At 36.5% G+C, this 20075-nt stretch overlaps 1 protein-coding gene across 9 annotated transcripts in view; it reads right to left on the bottom strand.

The window, feature by feature from the left end:
• Positions 1-503: 503 nt before the first annotated feature.
• Positions 504-20075, bottom strand: part of CDKL3 (cyclin dependent kinase like 3) — a 37570-nt gene continuing 17998 nt past the window's right edge. For 8 of the 9 annotated variants that reach the window (XM_053672740.1, XM_037150856.2, XM_037150859.2 and 5 more), the window contains 9 exons: positions 19280-19392; positions 15645-15784; positions 11162-11250; positions 8926-9079; positions 8499-8821; positions 6982-7072; positions 5407-5569; positions 3825-3922; positions 504-771 (listed from right to left, as the gene is read on the bottom strand). In XM_053672740.1, coding sequence (XP_053528715.1) covers positions 712-771; positions 3825-3922; positions 5407-5569; positions 6982-7072; positions 8499-8821; positions 8926-9079; positions 11162-11250; positions 15645-15784; positions 19280-19364 — 1203 coding nt within the window. In that variant the 5' untranslated portion in view covers positions 19365-19392 and the 3' untranslated portion in view covers positions 504-711. Of the gene's footprint in view, positions 772-1343; positions 1439-3824; positions 3923-5406; positions 5570-6981; positions 7073-8498; positions 8822-8925; positions 9080-11161; positions 11251-15644; positions 15785-19279; positions 19393-20075 lie in introns of all 9 variants that reach the window. The other variant, XM_037150855.2, reaches the window with a different exon arrangement.

Raw genomic sequence — 20075 nt, forward strand, 5'->3', positions numbered from 1 at the left:
TAGTAAATATAAAATCAGGTAGACTTCTGGTAAAACATCAGATAATCTCATTTTATTGTTTTTTGAACTATAGGATAATCGAGAATTTTGGTGTATACTTCTTCAGGGTTGTATATAGCTTATTTTATTAAATAGAAAAGGAAGACCACTTATAGTTGTTTAAAAGCATAACAAAATAATTAACATTTGAATACCATATAATTTACAGATATTTTATAAATGTAATAAATACTTTCATAGCTGATTGACAGAACATAGGTTTAATCATGTAATGGCAATAAACAGATTTTGTTTTATTTAATTTATTGTTCTGAATAGCTTTTAAAACAATGGGTCAGATATTTTATTAAGAACTCACTTTGGAAAGCCTAAGCCTTCGAGGAAATGACTGACATTTAAGGTTACATGACCAGCAGAGGGCAGAGATCAGCAGAAGTACCGTGTGGGCCATGTGGCAGGATGTGTTACCTACTCGTGAAATGTGGCAAGGAAAGAGGCAGGCAGACAGGAGATGACTTTAATTCCAAATCATAGCATCACATCAACAGAATCCTTAGACAAAAGGAGAAAACAGTGAACAGTTTGCTAACAAAATGAAGTTGGATGGAGCTAATGCAGATGAATGACCATCTTAACAGCCCGTTACGTTCCTATTGCATATAAAATCAAAAAGGAAGACATGCCAATTTGTAGTTTAAGATTTCAAAGACACTACCACAAAAAAAACACGTTCCTCTTCAAATTCTGCCCTTCACAATGGCCATCTCCACCCTAAAATCAGAAACCAAGTAAGAACCAGAGATAAGAATGTAGATATATGGTGCCAAAACTCTGCCTATTCATATTAAATTATACATGACAACATATTCTATTAAACTACTGGATGATAAACATGCTGTTCAAGCCAAAAGATTTGCTTCAGTGCTTTGCTCAACTTCCGTTCTTATTAAACACAACTGTCATATGTTTAAATGCAGTTTCTGAGTGTTCAGTGTGGAATCAAACCCATGTTGCCTGCTTATCAAGTATATGTGTTTGCTCAGAAGTGTCTGGTGTGCTCAGAACCAAAGCCAAGGAGGACTGCCAATGAAACATGAGACACCATCAGATAAAATTATATAACTAAATGTAAGCTGTAGTTATATTAGAATGTACCAGTCAAGCAGTTTTTATAAATTAATGTTTAAATTAAGAAAACATGAATAATTTAAAGGTTAATACATTTAAAAACAAATTAGGTGAATACACATATAACTTCACAGATTTTATAATATATCTGTAGAATTATTAGTCAACATTTTTTGTGCATGTAATATTTTAAAAAGGATTAAAAAAAACCATACAGTGATTCTGGGATTCCCTGAATTTTCAGCTGCTGCATTTTCTACTCTACATCTGTCGGGTTCTTCTTCCTTTCAGTTTGTGCATTTCCTGTATTCTAAAAAAGTAAATAGAAACAGGACCTTAATTGAGGAAATGGCGAGTCTTTGGCTAAGCCACAGATAAGCACTTGTACTTTGCACCTGGAGGTTGTTTTGTGAGGCACAGGGAGACTATTTAGCAAGGTATTCCTATTATCATCACGAAACAAAACTGAAGATAGTTTTTGTGTGGGCTTTTCTCTCTCTTGCTCAACCCATCAGCAGTAATTTAGGGTTTCTCTCCATGTCGTAGAGTCTATTCAATGCACATATGTACTCTTTTAATATACATTTAAGTGCCTAAATGAGTTTAATGTACAGCTGGGAAGTGCCTGGATCTGATTAGGTAATTCAAAAACAAGTCAACAACAGAACCAAGAATAAAACAAGTAAGTTGCTATTACTTCTTATATTTTTTAAAACGTGATATTCTCTGGTGCTCTAAAACAACAAATTACCAAAAACAAAACAAAACGAAACAAACTACCAACTCAAAATTTAGGGGATTTTCTTAATTCTAACATTAATTTATTAAAAGCGTTTGGACTAGTCTTAGATGCGATTTCAATCACTTGTCAAAACTGCATTTGAATGGACAGTACAAATAAACTACAATCAGCATCATATAACTTCTTGTTGTTCTAGTAACAACTTTCCAAGTCACTCTTAAAAATGTCATCTTTTCCAGAGTTCTACACCATATGAGCAAGAGGTTTTCCCTTCCTATTTACTTTTGTATTTAAAAAATGACAGAACGATCTTAAGAGTTCCTTTCTTCTTGCATTAGAGTGTGGTTGTGGTTCAGGGTGGGGTGGGGAGAATGGTGGGTGGCTCTCATAGGAATGTGGGATAAACACATGAAGCACATCACCAGCCTGTCCAGCTCAGGAGCCCTGACTCACCAATCACTCAAAAAACGTGCATATGGCCCTGGCTGGTGTAGCTCAGTGGATTGAGCACAGGCCTGAGAACCAGACAATTGTGGTTCGATTCCCAGTCAGGGCACATGCCTGGGTTGCAGGCTGGTTCCCTGCAGGCCAGTTCCCAGCAGGGGACACACAAAAGGCAACCATACACTGATGTTTCTCTCCTCTCCTTCCCTTCCCCTCTAAAGATAAATAAATAAAATCTTTTAAAAAACCAAAACGTGCATATGGTGTGCTGTTCAACAAGCTGTGACGTCAGTAAGTCACCCAAGTTTAAAGCCACCTTTTTACTTTTTATACTGAACTAAAAGATGAGCATTAATGGTTTTCCTGTTTTATCTAGAAAATGTCTTTTCTCTGCAATGTGGACTTATGCATTCTTAACAAGTTCTAGGCCAAGAATAAAATATAAATGTCACTGTGAAAATATATCTAACAGTGTCTGATAACTATTTTATTTGAATGTTGTAGAGATTGAACATATTTAGATAAATGCCTCTCAAGTAGTTTCAGATCAAAGTTTCTTGATTTTTCTAATTTCTTTTGATTTCCTTGATCAGCATGTGCTAATTTTATCATGAATACAAATATAATCAATTTTATTTAAAAAATAAGAAACAGAGATAACAAAGTTGATGACCTCGCAGAAACGGAAGGCCAGCTACTGTGATCCCATCCAGTGAGTACTCACCACAATCCCCCCTCTCTAAAAAGAATACCTTGCAGGGGTGTCCAACTTTTTGGCGTCTCTGGGCCACCCTGGAAAAAGAAGAGTTGTCCTGGGCCACACATTACATACACAAACACTAACAAAAACTGATGAGCAAAAAAAAGTTTTAAGTGAATTTACGATTTTGTGTTGGGCTGCATTCCTAGCCATCCTGGGCTGCATGCAGCCTGTGGGCTGCAGGTTGGACACCCCTGTGAGAGTATTCATTTGCATGTTTGGGGCTTCAAGACTTCTAAATAAAATTCAAGATTCTCTGGTGGGTAGAGGCTGGGACATTTCCACGAGATTATCTGATAGCTATCTAAGAGCAAAAATTTGTGAAAATAGGACAGCAGGTGCACAGCAGAGATGCGGGAACAAACTGGAGAGAAAACAGGAAGCAAGAGGCTCAAGACAAATGCATCTGTTCCTGCAGCCAGTACAACCATATGTTGGTACCTTTATTCATTTCCTCAGGCACGGTTTATTTGTCTGGCATTAGGTGACATGCATGACACACACACTCTTCCCTGAGCGCCACCCCAACACTCATGTGAGGCTGCCACTGACTGCCTCCCCCACCCCCAGGAACGCCTTAAGAACCTTTAGTAAGTGGTTATTCTAGGAAAATAGAGATCTGTTTCTAGAGCTCAGAGATTACAGAATTTTGAATTTTTATGTAACTCTCTAATGATAACTAAATTTACACACCAAGTGAAGGATTCTAAATAGCATTCCTTAGTAAAAGCTTCAAACAAAAAGTCTTACCTCTTGTTTTTCTTGATTTTGATCCATATTAAGTAAAGTTGGTATTTTAGATGAATCTGTTTTCTTTGATTCCCTCTTCGGCACTTTTATCTGTTTAACTTTTGCAAAAATATATACGACAACTTATTATTCTTACATTGAAATTTTACTTTCCTTTTTAAGAATTTCTAATGAAAATTCTGATATCCACTTAAGTCAGTTTCCCACTTTATTATAAAGGAACTGAACCAACCATGAGTTGTAATGGTAAAATGTACCAATCATAAATTATTTGTTTTATGACTGCATAAAAAATCTAGAATACATTTATTTTTATGTATTTACTTTGATTGACTGCATAAAAAATCTAGAATACATTTATTTTTATGTATTTACTTTGATTGATTGATGTGAGGGAAAGACAGAAACATCCATTTGTTGTTCCACTTATTTATGGATTCATTGGTTGGTTCTCTTACGGCCCCTGACCAGGGATCAAACCTGCAACCTTGAAGTATCAGAACAACACTCTAACCAGCTGACCTATGTGGCCAGGGGGACATATATTTTTTAATTCTGTGACTTGGGCCCCTGAAAACTAAAAGAATATTATATGCCAAATGTAACTGATAGTGTAGACTCGGGGGAAAACATTATCACATAATATTTCACTAGGCTTTTCTTGGTGCAGTGGCATCTTATATGTCAGCAGTATGGGTAAGGAGAGTAAACTGCACTCATGAGAACCTCAAGGCCCGCCCAACCTCTGCTAACAGATGCACCTTAACAGCAGCTGGCAAATAGTGTTGAATGTAATTCTTTTAAACAGTATCATTTCACATAAATGAATTAAATGGTTAAGAACAATTGCATTAAGATTATGTTTATATATTCACTATTCTGGAGTCCTAACATGTAAGGTTTGTCACTGTGAGCTCAATAATCATGCTTACTTGATTTCTTAATACAATAATAAATGTTCCAGGTTCATTACATGAACTTTATCAACATGTGTAAAATTGGGGCTTTAAAGTCTTAACTGACTTATTGAAGAAAAATTAATAAGTCTGATTATTTATTTTAAAGAATAAAAAGAGTGGATTGGATAACTCCTCTTGAACTACACAAGTACTATAGTCTTGCTATTACATTAATTTCTCACAAGGTGTCACTGTTCTTCAAAGAGTAAATGAGTTTCATTAGAAAAAATCAATACGTTATAAATTATAATCTACTAAAGCACATCTCTAATTCCTGCCATTATATGGACAAGTAATCATGGAGAAGCACAAGAAATTGAGTTGCTCCAGATCATATAATAAATCAAAACCACCTTCTTCAAATACTATTCTAAACATTTCAACAATACTGAGCTAATGGCAAATTTACACTTTAAAGTTTTCTTAATCTTTCTTTAAAATTTCCTCCTTTAAATCTCATCCTTTATTTAACTATGGGAAAAAATTCTCATCTGCTAAAAATACTTGCAGTGATTTACTATATCCTACCTAAATTACATTTTAAAATGTAAGTTATATTACAAAAAGCGGTTTTGTGAAAGATGACATCTGGAGATCTGTACTGCTGTGCAACAAATGTGTACCTTCCATTCTTTTTATCTCTTTTGATTGTATTATGAAGGGCAGTTCTGGGAAGTGGAATTCTTTCCTGTCAGGTCTGGGAAAATTCAGCTTCCTTTTGTTTCCATTTGCAATTTGGTCGTTTTGACCTGTATGCTCATTAAATATAGCCGTCTCCATCTGGCTCTAAACAAACAAATAAATGAGTTAATTCAAAGAAAGAAGTGCAACTACTGAATGACAAGTGTAGAATTATTAGCCATTTGGATGGTATGAGATAGGCAGACCACACAGGATCACAACTCAACCACCTCCACGAGGACCACATTCAAGGGGCAGACTGGATGAGCACCAAAGCCCCACAGCAGCAGGTCCTTGCTTTAGTAGCAGCTGGTCCTCACAGCTTATTGGCCTGGGGGGATGTCAATCCCCCCCAGTGATGTGCCAACAGCGATCCAGGCCCAACTACAACAGGACAGTACACACAGCCCACACAGAGGCTGCACTGGAGTACCCACCTTGGGTGACTGGGGAGGTTGCACCACTGGGCCCTACAGGACACCTACTACATAAGGCCTTTCTACCAAGTCCAGGAGACACAGAAGCTCTACCTAATACACAGACTCAAACACAGGGGAAGCAGCCAAAATGAGGAGACTAAGAAACAGGTTCCAAATGAAGGAACAGGAGAAATCTCCTGAAAAAGGACTAAATAAAATGGAGGCAAGGAAACTACCAGATACAGAGTTCAAAACGATGGTTATAAGGATGCTCAAGGAACTTAGTGAGAACTTCAACAGAATAAAAAAGGACATCTGAAACTAATGTAATATTGCACTCAACTTGAGTTTAAAAATAAAAAGGAAAAAAAGACTTCCCTAAGTTAATGAACAATCTTCCACAAAGTAATATGTAGTATCCCACTATGTAGAAACACTCTAATGTACTTAACCAGTCACTTGCTCTTGGATGAATTTGTCTCTTCGATTTTTATTATTATATTGATCAGCTGCTTCTCACACATCTCCAATCAAAGACCTACTCCACAACCCAGGCTGCATGTGCCCTGACTGGCAATCAAACCAGCAACCTTTTGGTTCCCAAGCTGGCATGCAATCCACTGAGCCACAGGAGCCAGGCCTAGTTTTTATTATTGTAAATAACACTGTAGTTCAATTTTGAATAAGCTACTTTCCTATATAAAAATAAATGAGGGAATGAACTACATTGATTTTTTTTCTAGTGAAAAGTGAAATGTATCTATTTGGCGGTTGCTTTAATTTACATAGAAATATATTAAAAGCATTTTTTGGAGGTGAAAAACCAAAAAGTCTTGTGACTTTTAAAGGTGAAAATCTTAACTTATCTGCCCCCCAAATAACACACTGAATACACAAATCAAGTTAAAAGAAATGAACTAAAATGATGAAGGCAATAAGGACATGATAGCCTATTTTCATCTCAGAGGGGAAAAAAGGAAACTAAAAGCACATTTTAAAAAATGTTAGCACCCCAGAGATGGAGAAAAGGACAAGGGGGGCAGTTAGGGGAATAATGCTGAAAGAAGTTATATTTCAATGACTAGCTTCTTGTCTTACTTGAGTGGGACCTGTATCCTCTTGCCTGCTATTAGCCATAACTTGTCCAATAGATTGTGAAGTACGTCTCTTTTTTGCTCTTTCAGTTGACCTATTATTTAAAAACAAACAAGAAGTTATAACCCCCCAAAACTGCTTCTGTTTTAGCTTTCATAATAAAAGTTACACCATGGGAGTCTACTGTTTGAACACTGAGTGCCAAAATGCAGTTGTCAGTCCTTAAGTGCTGGTTGTGCTGAGTAGAGAGGTGAAAACAAAGCAGGGAACAGCTCCCTCCCAGCTAACATCAGTGGTAATGACCGTGTTATAGGGCTACTCCAGGTAGCCAACTTGGTCCCTTCTACCTGATCTGAACCTGGATCTCTTAATTAGTAGGTTTCTGAATTTCGCAGCTTGCCATCCAAAGCTGATTTACAACCATGGTTATTACAACCATGGTTTTGGGGTCATCTCAAGAACAATTGAGAACAATAAAACTTTTTTAAAAAAAGAAACCCTTACTCCAAAAAAAAAAAAAAAGGAAAGAAAGAAAGTAAAGAAAGGCCCTGTCTGGTGTGGCTCAGTGCATAGAGCATCAGACTGTGAACCAAAGGGTCACTGATTCAATTCCCAGTCAGGGCACATGCCTGGGTTTGCAGGCCAGGTCCCCAGTAGGGGGCACACAAGAGGTAACCACACATTGACGTTTTGCTCTCTTTCTTCATCCCTCCCCCTCTTTAAAAATAAATTTAATTTTTTTAAAAGAAAGAACAACTGAGCTCTTGCTATCTGTAACTCTGTAAGCTGCTATACCCTCTGACTGACACAGACAGGTGCACTTGCCCACCTCTGTGGAGCACTGAGTTTCACAGCTTAGAGCCCAAACCAGTCTGCTGGGATTGGCTTGGGGCAACCAGCCTAGTCTCCTTCCTCATCTAGATACACCGTAGTTTTCCAAAATTTAGAACTGGCCTCGATGCCTTACTAGACAAACCCTTGCCATCCATCACACTGCCCTTGATTATAAGACTCCTGCACCATTCTCTCAATCTGATCAATAGCTAGAGCTAAAACTAGCCCAATCTGTTGTTTTCCACCCAAAACTTTTGACCTTGAAAGACTATTTGACTATTAAAGATTATTTTCAACTCTCTTCTTTGCACTTAGAGAATTTGCTATGATACAGAAATAATGCTTACTTTGTTATACCAAGGCACATCAATACCAACACTTAGGCCATATTACCTTTTTCTCTCCAAATTAAATTTTTTTTCTAAGAGTTTTTTTAAATTGAGGTTTTCCCAAAAGGTATTAGTGAAAAATTTATATAAAATGTGAATATAGCCAAGAAAAGTTAGTTTCTTCTACAACAATCATAAGGACTCAGTAATACTCCATTATATGGTTATAATTTCAATATATCTTCAAATTCTGTTTACGTACAGACACTATAAACTTGATTCTTTGAAATACCATTGTATAGGAACATTGTAGTCCTTAGGTCCATTTCCTTCTGTCTCTTTTCTGTTAGAACTCACCTTGAATTGGAGTGGGAGAGGTTTGCATTGTGATTGGAAGCCATCAAATTATTGCCAGTCAGGTTAATAGGTGGCATCATCATACCACCTCCAGCATGTGGACTGTCCTTCATGCCATTCGAGTTAGTGCTGGGCGTGGCAGGGTCTGCTGGCTCATTGATTACGAGTTTCGTATCTTGAGACATAGTATGAACAGTTTTAGTCGCATCTTGTTGACAATGTCCACTTTCATACTCTGTCTTTTTTGGTTCTAAGGTATTTCCTCCTTTGACTTTGGTAACTCTGGCTCTCATTTCCTTGGGTTTTTTCTCTTTTTCCATTTCCTGGAATAGATACATCCAAAATCTGAGTCAGAAGAAGGGTAATTTTTATCATTAGAGTGCTAACTATAATATCATTACTGGCTAAAAAGAAAACCAGTTTTTACCTTTCCCAAAAGTGAAGTATTTAGCAGTGTATTAGTATAAATTGTTTTTCTTTCATCTTTCATAAATTCATTTTCTTTAGAATTCTCTTTTGACTTTATGAGTGAATTGACTTTTGCTTCTTGTAGTAATTTAGCTCTTAGTTCCTGTATGAATCTGATAAAACAAGCAATATCAGCCAATAATCTTTTTACTTATGTAGATATTTTATCTTTAATGGACCATTTAATCAATTAACTTATATTTCAACCACAGCATAAATAAGTAGTCAATAATGCATGCCAAGAAATGGCCCAATATTTACTTAATACAAATTGCTTTCTGATAAAGATACGTCTTTCAATTTTGCCATGGGAATATGCTATGTAAAACATTTACAAAATAGACATATAGGAATTAGATTCCTTTTGTGATGCAAACTTTACTTAGTAAAAGTACTTCTTTTAAATTTTGATAAATATACTATTTTTTTCAAGGAAGACTCAGGCCACTTTGTCCTTTTTGTGGTTCTTTAAAGTAACAGTACTTAAAAGATGAACTACCTACTTACTCTAGAAAAATATTTTCAGTACAAAATGTAACAGAACATCAATATTGAAGCGAGATTGTCCTGGTTTTAGTTTGAGTTTCTTTAAGTTATTTTTGAATATATAATAACACTATTCATATGGCTCAAAATTCAAAAGACCGTGTTGGAAAGTCTTTCCACGCCTGCTCCTGAGTCACACAGTCTCCTCCTTGGAGCAGCTATTGCTGTTGGTTTGGGGAAGTTTTAAAGTATCAGTCCATGAATGAATTCTTCCCTAGTTCAGCCCCATCTTGCCAGTCCTGTGCAGGGACATGTCTAGTAAAGGGTAGTATGAGGAGACGAAGAAAATAACAAGTACTTTGGCTGAGTGAGGAAACGTCACGTTTCTGTCAAAACTCTCTTGCATTGCACAAGGTTCACAAAAGGAAGAGTCCTCTGACTGAAGGAAAAGGTCTTCCTCAAACACTTGCTGAGGGTTCAACAACTGGAACTCAAGACTTTCACCCATAATAGTAAAATACTATTATCTAAATGTGCAGGGGATATCAACTTAGTCTGCATAGAATTGACATAAAACAACTTTTTTATTCAACTGGCACTTTTCATAAATGGCACTTTAATATGTCTTCTCATTCTTTTGTTTTAGATTAAAATTCCTTAAATGGTTGAAGTTCTATCATAGCTACTTTCAATGATTCCCTTTTCATTGCCTTTTTAATTTTAGTCTCTCCTCAATGGCAGTTCCTGGACTGTTCCACGCCTGATCTTAACTCCATCACATTTTTCATTGATGTCCATCATTCTGACCTCACATCCAAAGGCCAGCTGAATGTTTCTGCAGTCAGTGAGAAACTTTTTCTATTTTTTTCAAAGTCCAAGTAGAAAATTGTGCCCTGGCTGGTGTGGCTCAGTGGATTGAGTGCTGGCCTGTGAACCAAAGAGTTGCTAGTTCAATTCCCAGTCAGGACACATGCCTGGATTGTGTACCAGGTCCCCAGTGGGGGGCACAAGAGGCAACCACACACTTAGGTTTCTCTTCCTCTTTCTCCCTCCCTTTCCTTCTCTCTAAAAATGAATAAATTAAAAAAAAAAGAAAATGGTGTTTTTTAAAGAAATTTGGCTGATTTACATTTTAACTTTTATAAATATATGTGTGTGTATGTATACCTATATATGTGGGAAACAGCAGAGCTGTGAGAGCTTGGTCCATGTCTTTAGGGCACTTCCAATTTGGAGAGAATAAAAACAATAGCAGCTGCAACAGAGACTAAGTAAAGCAGAGGAAAAAGTCATTTTGGGAAATGAATCTTAATTTTAATATATAGATCAGAGATGCTATCAAAAGAGGAAAAACTAGACTATTCTAAGTCAGAGGTACAAATGGGAATAAAGCTAGAAATTATCGGTTATTTATTTAATGTTATCTCTGGCCAAAGATGACCATTGAAAATGTGTGGAAAGAGCTCAGCACACACCCTAGGACATAGTAACTGTAACGAACATTAACTGTGATTATTTTTATTATTAGAATTTTCATCGCAATGCCTCTAAGCCTACCACATACCTAGTCAACACAGGAGCTCAGTATGTTTCCATTAGATTGAGTTTTCCTGTTGTGTGTGTAACATTACCCTATCTAGCAGTTCTCATGCTGGTAAAACTTCCTAATACAGAACACTACGGAGTCCAAACTCACTCAAAAGGCTTACTTTTCAGTAAATCCATCTCTAGTAAAATACTCATGATGCAAAAGATCAGTACATGATATTCTCTCAGCAGGATCAATTTGTAAACAAGCCTAGAATATGAAAAAAACACAAAGATTCTATGGTTAAATAAGCTATGAATAGGGCTCTATGAGGCAAACATTCAATTTATTTGACAAGTATAAAAGTAATTAATTACCCAGAGCTAATAGTGTTCTTGAAAAGATGGAATTACACCTCAAGAATTTCTGGTTGTGTGTTCTGACCATTTATTTCCATAAGAAATCTGTACTCATAAAACACTGTTACAGGTTAAATGTCCTATGATTCTAGCCAGATCAGAAGTGAGTCTGTTTCTGCTCGAATTAGCAGAAATTAACTAACTCCTTTTGACCTTTGTATCAGCCTGGGAGGTGGAAAGTTCATGGATTATCATCTCTATTTTACAGAGCTAGAAGCATGATTACATATTTCCCAAAATAGAATTTTAACTCATGTTGTGCAATTCCTAATCCAGGGCTTTTGCTATGGCATAATCAAATTTCATAAATATACAAGACCCAAATTTTTCAATAATCCATTATTTGAACAGCCCTACCTGGAGAGTACTTCAAGTGAGTGGAGAAATAAATAAAAAAACCCACAAAACAAAAACTGAAAATGGAATGGGGTTTGGATAGTAAATTGCACACAATTCATATACAATTAACTATAGTTATAAAAATACATTTCTATTTTGTTTATTTTATTAATTATGCTATTACAGTTGTCCCATTTTTCCCCCTTTGTGCTCCTCCACCCAACACCCCTTTCAGGCAATCCCCCCATCATTGTTCATGTCCATGGGTCATGTGTATAAGTTCTTTGGCTACTCCATTTCCTATACTGCACTTTACATCCCCATGGCTATTTGGTACCTGTATGTACTTCTTAATCAACTCACCTCTTCACCCCTTCTGCCACACCCCCCTCCCATTTGGCAACCATCAAAACCTGTCTGTATCCAAGATTCTGTTTCTGTTCTTCTTGTTTACTTAGTTTGTTTTTTAGATTCAATTGTTGATAGGTATATATTTATTGCCATTTCATTGGTCATAGTTTTGATCTTTTCTTAAAAAGGTCCCTTTAACATTTCATACAATAATGGTTTGGTGTTGATGAACTCCTTTAGTTTTTTCTTGTCTGGGAAGTTCTTTATCTGCCCTTTGATTCTGAATGGTATCTTTGCTGGGTAATGCAACCTTGGCTGTAGTTTCTTGCTTTTCATGACTTTGAATGCTTCTTGCCAGTCCTTTCTAGCCTGCAAAGTTTCTTTTGAGAATTAGGCTGACAGTCTTAGGTGAACTACTCTGTAGGTAATTATCTGCTTTTTTCTTGTTGCTTTTAAGATTCTCTCTTTATCTTTAACCTTTAGCATTTTAATTATGATGTGTCTTGGAGGGGGCCTCTTTGCATCCATCTTATTTGGAACTCTCTGGACTTCCTGGACTTGCGCGTCTATTTCTTCACCAAATTAGGGAAGTTTTCTTTCATTATTTTTTCAGATAGAGTTCCAATTTCTTGCTCTTTCTCTTCTCCTTCTGGTACCCTTATGATATGAATGTTGGTTTGCTTAAAATTATTTCAGAGGCTGTTTATACTATACTAGTTTTTTAATTCTTTTTAATTTTGCTGTTCTGATTGGTTGTTTTTTGCTTCCTTATATTCCAAATCATTGATTTGATTCTCAGCTTTATTCAGTGTATCCTTTGTTTCTGACTGGATCATTTTTATGCTGCTGAGGTCCTCATTAAGTTCCTGGAGCATCCTTATGACAAATGTTTTGAACTCTGCACCTGATAGATTGCCTATCTCCATTTTGTTTAGTTCTTTTTCTGGAGCTTTACTCTGTTCATTCATTTGGGCCATGTTTCTTTGTCCCCTCATTTTGACAGCCCCCCTGTGTTTGTTTCTATGTATTAGGTAGAGCTATGTCTTGATATCGTGGACTAATGTTGTAGGTGTCTTACAGGGTCCTGTGGCACAGCCTCCCCTATCACCCAAGCTGGGTACTTGATGTGTGTGTGCCTTTTGTGTGGGTTGAGTACACCCTCCTCTTGTAGCTGAGCCTTAGTTGCTATTGGCAGGTCAAAGGGAGGGATTTACTCAGGGCAGTCAGTTACAAAAATTGGCTGTTACCACTGACCACCAACCTCTGCCCTCCATGGAGAATCAGCTGTGCAGGGCCAGAGTGGCAATGTTCTGACATGGTCAGTAGTTGTCTACTGGGTGCACAGGTCCTGGGGTTTTCCAGGTGGCACGGTCCAAGGTCAGCCCCAACATGTGTTTTGCCTGGGGCACCCTGCCTGAGTTATAAAGCAATCTGAGATGGCTGCTGTTAATATCTATAAGTTGGGTGGGCTGGAATCTCAGGAGATCTGCAGGGCAGGGTTAAACAGTGTTAGCCAGCTTAATATAAAGTCTCGGATATGGCATCTACCTGCCAGCTCTATGGCTCTGCCTGCCTTTCTGTCTGGGAGAAAGCTGTCTCCCAGCTCTCATATTGACGCCAGCCACTTCAGTTCTTCCCTGTGTGCCACTGGTGCCTTTCAAGCTGCTACCCCAGTGTTGGAGCTCAGAGGGAGTGAGTCTGGATAAGTATGTGTGTCAGTTCTTTAAGAGGAACTGCTTGGGACTCCAGAAGTTTCTTCCACTGAATCATCCCTGCTGGGTTTTACAGCCAGAAGTTATGAGGACTTATCTTTCTGGCACTGGTACCCTACGTTGGGGAGCCTGGTGTGAAGCTGGGACTTCTCACTCCCAAGATATTCCTCCCAAGTTCTTACCAGCCACATGTGTATGTGGGACCAGCCCATTCCGAATCTTCACTTCCTACCAATCTGGATAAATGTGGTTTTTGTAATTCTGTAGTTATCAGACTTCCATTCAACTCAATTTCTACTGGTTCTAAATGATGGTTGTTCTATAATTTATTTATAATTTTTATGTGGTTGTGTGAGGAGGCAAGCCATTTTTGCCTATGCTGCCATTTTGACCAGAAGTCAGAAACATAAATTTCTATGTATATATTTGGTTAGGAAAGGTCTATGAGTATATAAGTATAAACCAAAATGTTAAAAGTAATTTTTTCTGGATTATGGGAGTTAGGAAAACCTTAACTTATCTTTTTTTTGTTTATCATGTATTTTCTACTTTTTCTATAATCATTGTATATTGTTTATATAATGAAAACTATGAAATAAAAAAAAGGAATTAAACTGAAGATATAGTAAACAAATCTGATCCTTAATAAACTCTAGTTCTCTCCAGGTACCAATAAACTAATCTTTTCCTTCAAGAATAGTCTTTAGATATTACGTATCATACATTCAAGTTTATCTAAATAACAGTGAAGACAATTAACACAAACGGCTTATTCAAGGCCCTGTGCTCTGAACATTGCCTCATTTAATCCTCCAGCCCCAGAAAATGAATATTGTTAAATGTTGTTTTAGCCTGGACTGATGTGTCTCAGTTGGCTAAGTCTCACCCTGCAAAGTGAGAGGTCACCAGTTTGGTTCCCAGTCAAGGCACATCCCTGAGTTGCAGGCTGGTCCCCAGCTGGGGACATGTGCAACTGATTGATGTTTCTCTCCCTGTCTTTCTCCCTTTCTTTCCCTCTCTTTAAAAATAAATAAATAAATAATCTTTTAAAAGTCAATGTAAAAAATACTGTTGTATAGCCCAGTGGACTGAGGCACTGAGGTTAAGTGACTTGTCCAAGGTTACAGAGCTATTAGTGTGAGCGCTAGGTTTTAAATGTAGTCTTTGGGATTCTGGAGTCCCTTTTTACAAACACTACAGTATATTTGCTTTAAAATTTAGGTAACCACTTTTTAAAGTGCTATATATTAGAAATAAGACAACTTAGTTGACACTGGGAAAGGAAATTGGCTGGACAGAGTGAACAGGAATAGCTACTTTTCATAGTAAAGTCTCTTATCCTTCAAATTTTGTACTAAGTGTATTGGTATATTTATTACCTAGTTTAAAATGAAGTTTAAATTTTGAAATAATTTAAAATTACTATAAAACATGTTTTTCCCTCCGATTCAAGGTGCACATGCATTGGCATGTCTTCAAGCAATGTTACAGCTGCAGGTGCCAACACCTGTAGACACCTGAGAATGCCACTGTACCTGGGACAGATCTCTAACTTGGGGAGAGTGGTTACTAAAAGGTGGTGATAAACAAGTAAGTCCTCAGCATTTTCCCAGTTTATCACTAATTATCATTAAAATTGAGGTAAACTAAAAATAATAAACAAGATTATCCTAGTGGGCTTTCAGTTCTAATAGTCTATGAATTTTACTTTCTCTGAGCTAACCACAAAGACAGATACTGTTACTCTACAAATCCTTTTAGAATTTCATTGAAGTAATAGTCTAAAACTGTATTATGATTTATGCAAATGTCCCAGAAATAAGTCCTTAATCTCTTAACATACATGAACAATATCTGCCAAAAATCCATTTAGCTTTGGGTACTTTTTTCTTGCATTTTTGGGGTGTTGAACTTGTGGAAGGATCACTCCAGCAAAAACTGGACTCTTGGAAAAGATATTCTGCAAATGAGGTGTCAAATTGCCTGAAAAGAGAAAAATATATAAGAAAAGAGAAATTAGCCTACAATAAAAATAATCAGCCCTAATGGGTATGGCTCCATTGGCTGGATATTGTTCTATAAGGCAAAAAGCCACCAGTTTGATTACTGGCTGGGGCGCATGCCTGGGTTGCAGGTGCATCCCCAGTAGAGCCATGTATGGGAGGCAACCAATCAGTGTTTCTCTCTCACATCAATGTTTCTCTTCCTCTTTTCCCCTCCCTTCCCCCTCCCTAATAATAAATAAATAATATCTTCAAAATAATAATCAAATTTCTATGTGTTGTGTATTGTTACTAAAAAAAGAATAATTTACACTTTTTAAATTTTTTAAAAAGATCTTATTTATTTATCTTTCAAGGGGAAGGGAAGCACAGGAGAGAAATATCAATGTATGGTTGCCTCTTGTGCATCCCCTGCTGGGAACTGGCCTGCAACCCAGGCATGTGCCCTGACTGGGAATTGAACCACGATCGTCTGGTTCACAGGCCTGCGCTCAATCCACTGAGCTATACCAGCCAGGGCTCACTTTTTAAATTTTTTAAAGTTGAACAAGAAACTATCTTAATATAGCATTAAAAACTGAAGTTTCCCCAGTAATCTGTTGGTAGCACACAGGCACTAGAAAATGTAAAACAACCAGGCTTATTTTCTTTTCCCAAAACATAACACATAATATATAATGCTATCAGGAAAATAAAATATGAACCTTTACAGAGTTCCATATGAGTATCTAAATGGCTTAACTAGCAAGTATTCATCAACAAAGCCTTACTCAGAATAGCTAACATATTAAAATTATTTAGAAACAGAAATACTGCGAAGAAAATACAAGGCTAAATATTAGTAGCAGAATGGAAAGAATTATAAATAGGAGTGAAGAGAGCTAAGTTCTAGTACTAGTTTTGCTATACAACTAGTTCTGTGACCTTGGGAAAATCTCCTCCCTTTCTGTGCCATGGTTTCCTCATCTTTAAAACAAAAAAAGAATGATCCCACCATCTCTCAGTTTTCTTCTCACATTTATAACCAAACCTTTAAAGATGACACAAAAAATGTGATGCTTTAAGGCTCTGAACTATATCCTTAATCAATATTTATGCAGATTTCAACCCTATCTGGTATGGCTCAGTGGATTGAGTGCTGGATTGCAAACCAAAGAGTCATCAGTTTGATTTCCAGTCAGGGCACGTGCCTGGGTTGCAGGCCAGGTCCCCAGTAGAGGGTATATGAGAGGCAACCACACATTGATGTTTCTCTCCCTCTCTTTTTCCCTCCCTTCCCCTCTTTCTAAAAATAAATAAATAAACTCTTTAAAAGAAATATTTATCCAGATTTCACAGTTTTTGTAGTTGTTCACAGTACTTTTCTCATGATCCTGTAATTACGTGTTTATGTATAGCTTCCCTACCACAGAAAGGGCTCCTCCAGCTTCTCACTCATATATATAGGTACACATTATATTTAAGCTATGTGTGTGTATACATGTATACATATATACAATATATACACATAATGTGTATATACATATCATATACATAGTATATATATACAATGTGTGTACACACATACACACAAATTCCATGAGCAAGGCTATCCATCAAAATGCTTGGGTAGTCAAAGAAGATAATCAATTTCAGCTTTCATCAAATATATTTTTGAATAGGTTATTTAGCTATTTGCTTATCTACTATGATAAAAAAGTTTTTTGCAGCAAATAATTGACTATGTCAACATGCTTTTAAAAAGCATAATAAAAGACACATAGATCAATGGCACAGAATGGAGAGCCCAGAAATAAACCCACACCTTTATAGTCCATTAATATTTGACAGAGGAAGCAAGCACATACAGTGGGTTAAAGATAGTTTATCCAATAAACGGTATTGGGAAAATTGGACAGATGCATGCAGGAAAATTAAAACTAGACCACTTTCTTACACCACACACAAGAATAAATTAGAAATGAATCAAAGACTTAAATGTTAGACCTGAAACCATAAAAATCCTAGAAGGAAACATAGGCAGCAAAATCTCAGACATTACTTGCAGCAAATTTTTATTAGATATACCTCCCCAGGCAAGGGAAACAAAAGAAAAAATAAACAAATGGGACTACATCAAACTAAAAAGGTTTTGCACAGCAAAGGAAATCATCAACAATATAAAACCACAACCCACAGAATGGGAGAGCATATTGGCCAATACATCTGACAAAGGGTTAATATCCAAAATTTATAAAGTACTTATAAAACTCAACACCAAATAAACACATACTGCAATTAGAAAATGGACAAAGGACCTGAAAAGACACTACTCCAAGGAGGACATACAGATGGCCAATAGCCATATGAGAAGATGCTCAATGTCACTAATCATCAGAGAAATGCAAATTAAAACCACAGTGAGATACCATCTCAACCTGTCAGTATGGTTAGTGCCAATAAATCAACAAGCAACAAGTGCTGGCAAGGATGTGGAGAAAGGGGAACACTTTTGCACTGTTGGTGGGAATGCAGACTAGTGCAGCCACTCTGGTGGAAAGCAGTATGAAGACACCTCAAAAAATTAAAAATGAATTTGGCTTTGACCCAGTGATCTCGCCACTTCTGGGAATATATCTGAAGGAACCTCAAACACTAATTCAAAAGAATGTAAGTGCCCTTATGTTCATTGCAGCGTTATTTACAGTCACCAAGATATGGAAGCAGCCCAAGTGTCCATCAATAGATGAGTGGATAAAACAACTATGGGATATCTACACAACAGAATTCTACCTGACAATAAAAAAAGGGGAAATTTTACTCTTTATGACAGTATGGATGGACCTGGAGAACATTATGCTAAGTGAAATAAGCCACTTAGCAGAGAAAGACCAGTACCATATGATGTCACTCGTATGTGGAACCTAATGAACAAACTCAACTAACAAGACAAACAGAGACAGACTCAGGTGGAGAGCAGATGACAGCTAGTGGTGTGCGGTTAGTAGGTAGAGGGATTGAGCAAAAAGGAAAAAGGGCTCATGGACACAGACAACAGTGTGGTCATTGCTGGGGGCATGGGAATATAAGGGGACTAAAGAGTAATGGAAAAAATACAATAAAGATTAAATAAAACACAAAAAACCATAAATCAAATACATCATGTAAAAGCCTTCTTTGAGTATGCAAATATTTGTAGAAGCCAAAACAACTTTCAGATCAATTGAAGAGGATTCCTACTGTACCATTTTTTCTTATTATCGGCCATCGACATATGGCTTAGCTATTTGCATCCTGGCAAAGAAAATGTTATTTGTAAAAAACAGAAGAGAATTTTCTGCTTTCTTTATCAGATCAAGGTTTCCATCTGCTGCCATCTATCCAAACAAGATGCTTCCCTGTGGTTATAATGAGAAAACTAAATGTGAAAGTCAAGCAAAATTGATCTGGAAACATTTGTTTTAGGCATTTCACACTGTATTTCAGTAATACCTACCTACTTTTAGAACAATTTTATGAAGTAAGTCCAAATCGGAGCTGCTAGGAAGAAAGGGATTTCCAGTGGCCATCTCGATGATCATACAGCCCAAAGCCCAGATATCCACAGGCCTGAAACGGGTAACAATAAACCACTTTTTCATGGAGACATACATCAAATATATTGCCTAAAAGAACTTGTAAAATAAAGTTAAGGACAAAGAAAAAGGAATGGTTAAGTAGTATTGTTTATAAAATTTCACTATAGTATCATATGCCAACTCTACGATATGTACATATATTAAATATTATCACATGTAGCAATTGAGATAAAAAGCTACTATAATTCTAAAACTTCAGATTTCAGATGTTTCAGATACTTACATAAGAACATTATGATAGTTATGAATTAGAATAATTTAATACTAAAATCATCTTGTATTTAAAAAGTATATATTAAAAATCTCAAACATTAATCACTTACATTTTATTTATTTATCTTAACACATCGTGAATCACCCATGATTCTAACTTTTTTCCTACATAATTAGTTTTTTAAAAGATAGTTTATATCACTGGGGCTTTTAAGTAGATTAAAAACAATCTACTTTTGTTTGGAGATAGAGATATGATTTAGGGGTGAGGAATAAGGATTGGGGATGCCCTACTTTTGGATGGCTGGGGAAACGAATACTAGATTAATTCCAGTGATATATATATAAAGAAAAGTTATTTCTATATGTCTAATCTGTTTCCCTTTTTTGTGGTATTTTTGCTGTACATATTATATCTATTTATGTTATAAACCAAACAAT

This window comes from Artibeus jamaicensis, unplaced genomic scaffold, assembly GCF_021234435.1.
Source record: "Artibeus jamaicensis isolate MK-2021 breed Jamaican fruit bat unplaced genomic scaffold, CSHL_Jam_final contig_786, whole genome shotgun sequence".
NCBI classification, from domain to species: Eukaryota; Metazoa; Chordata; class Mammalia; order Chiroptera; family Phyllostomidae; genus Artibeus; species Artibeus jamaicensis.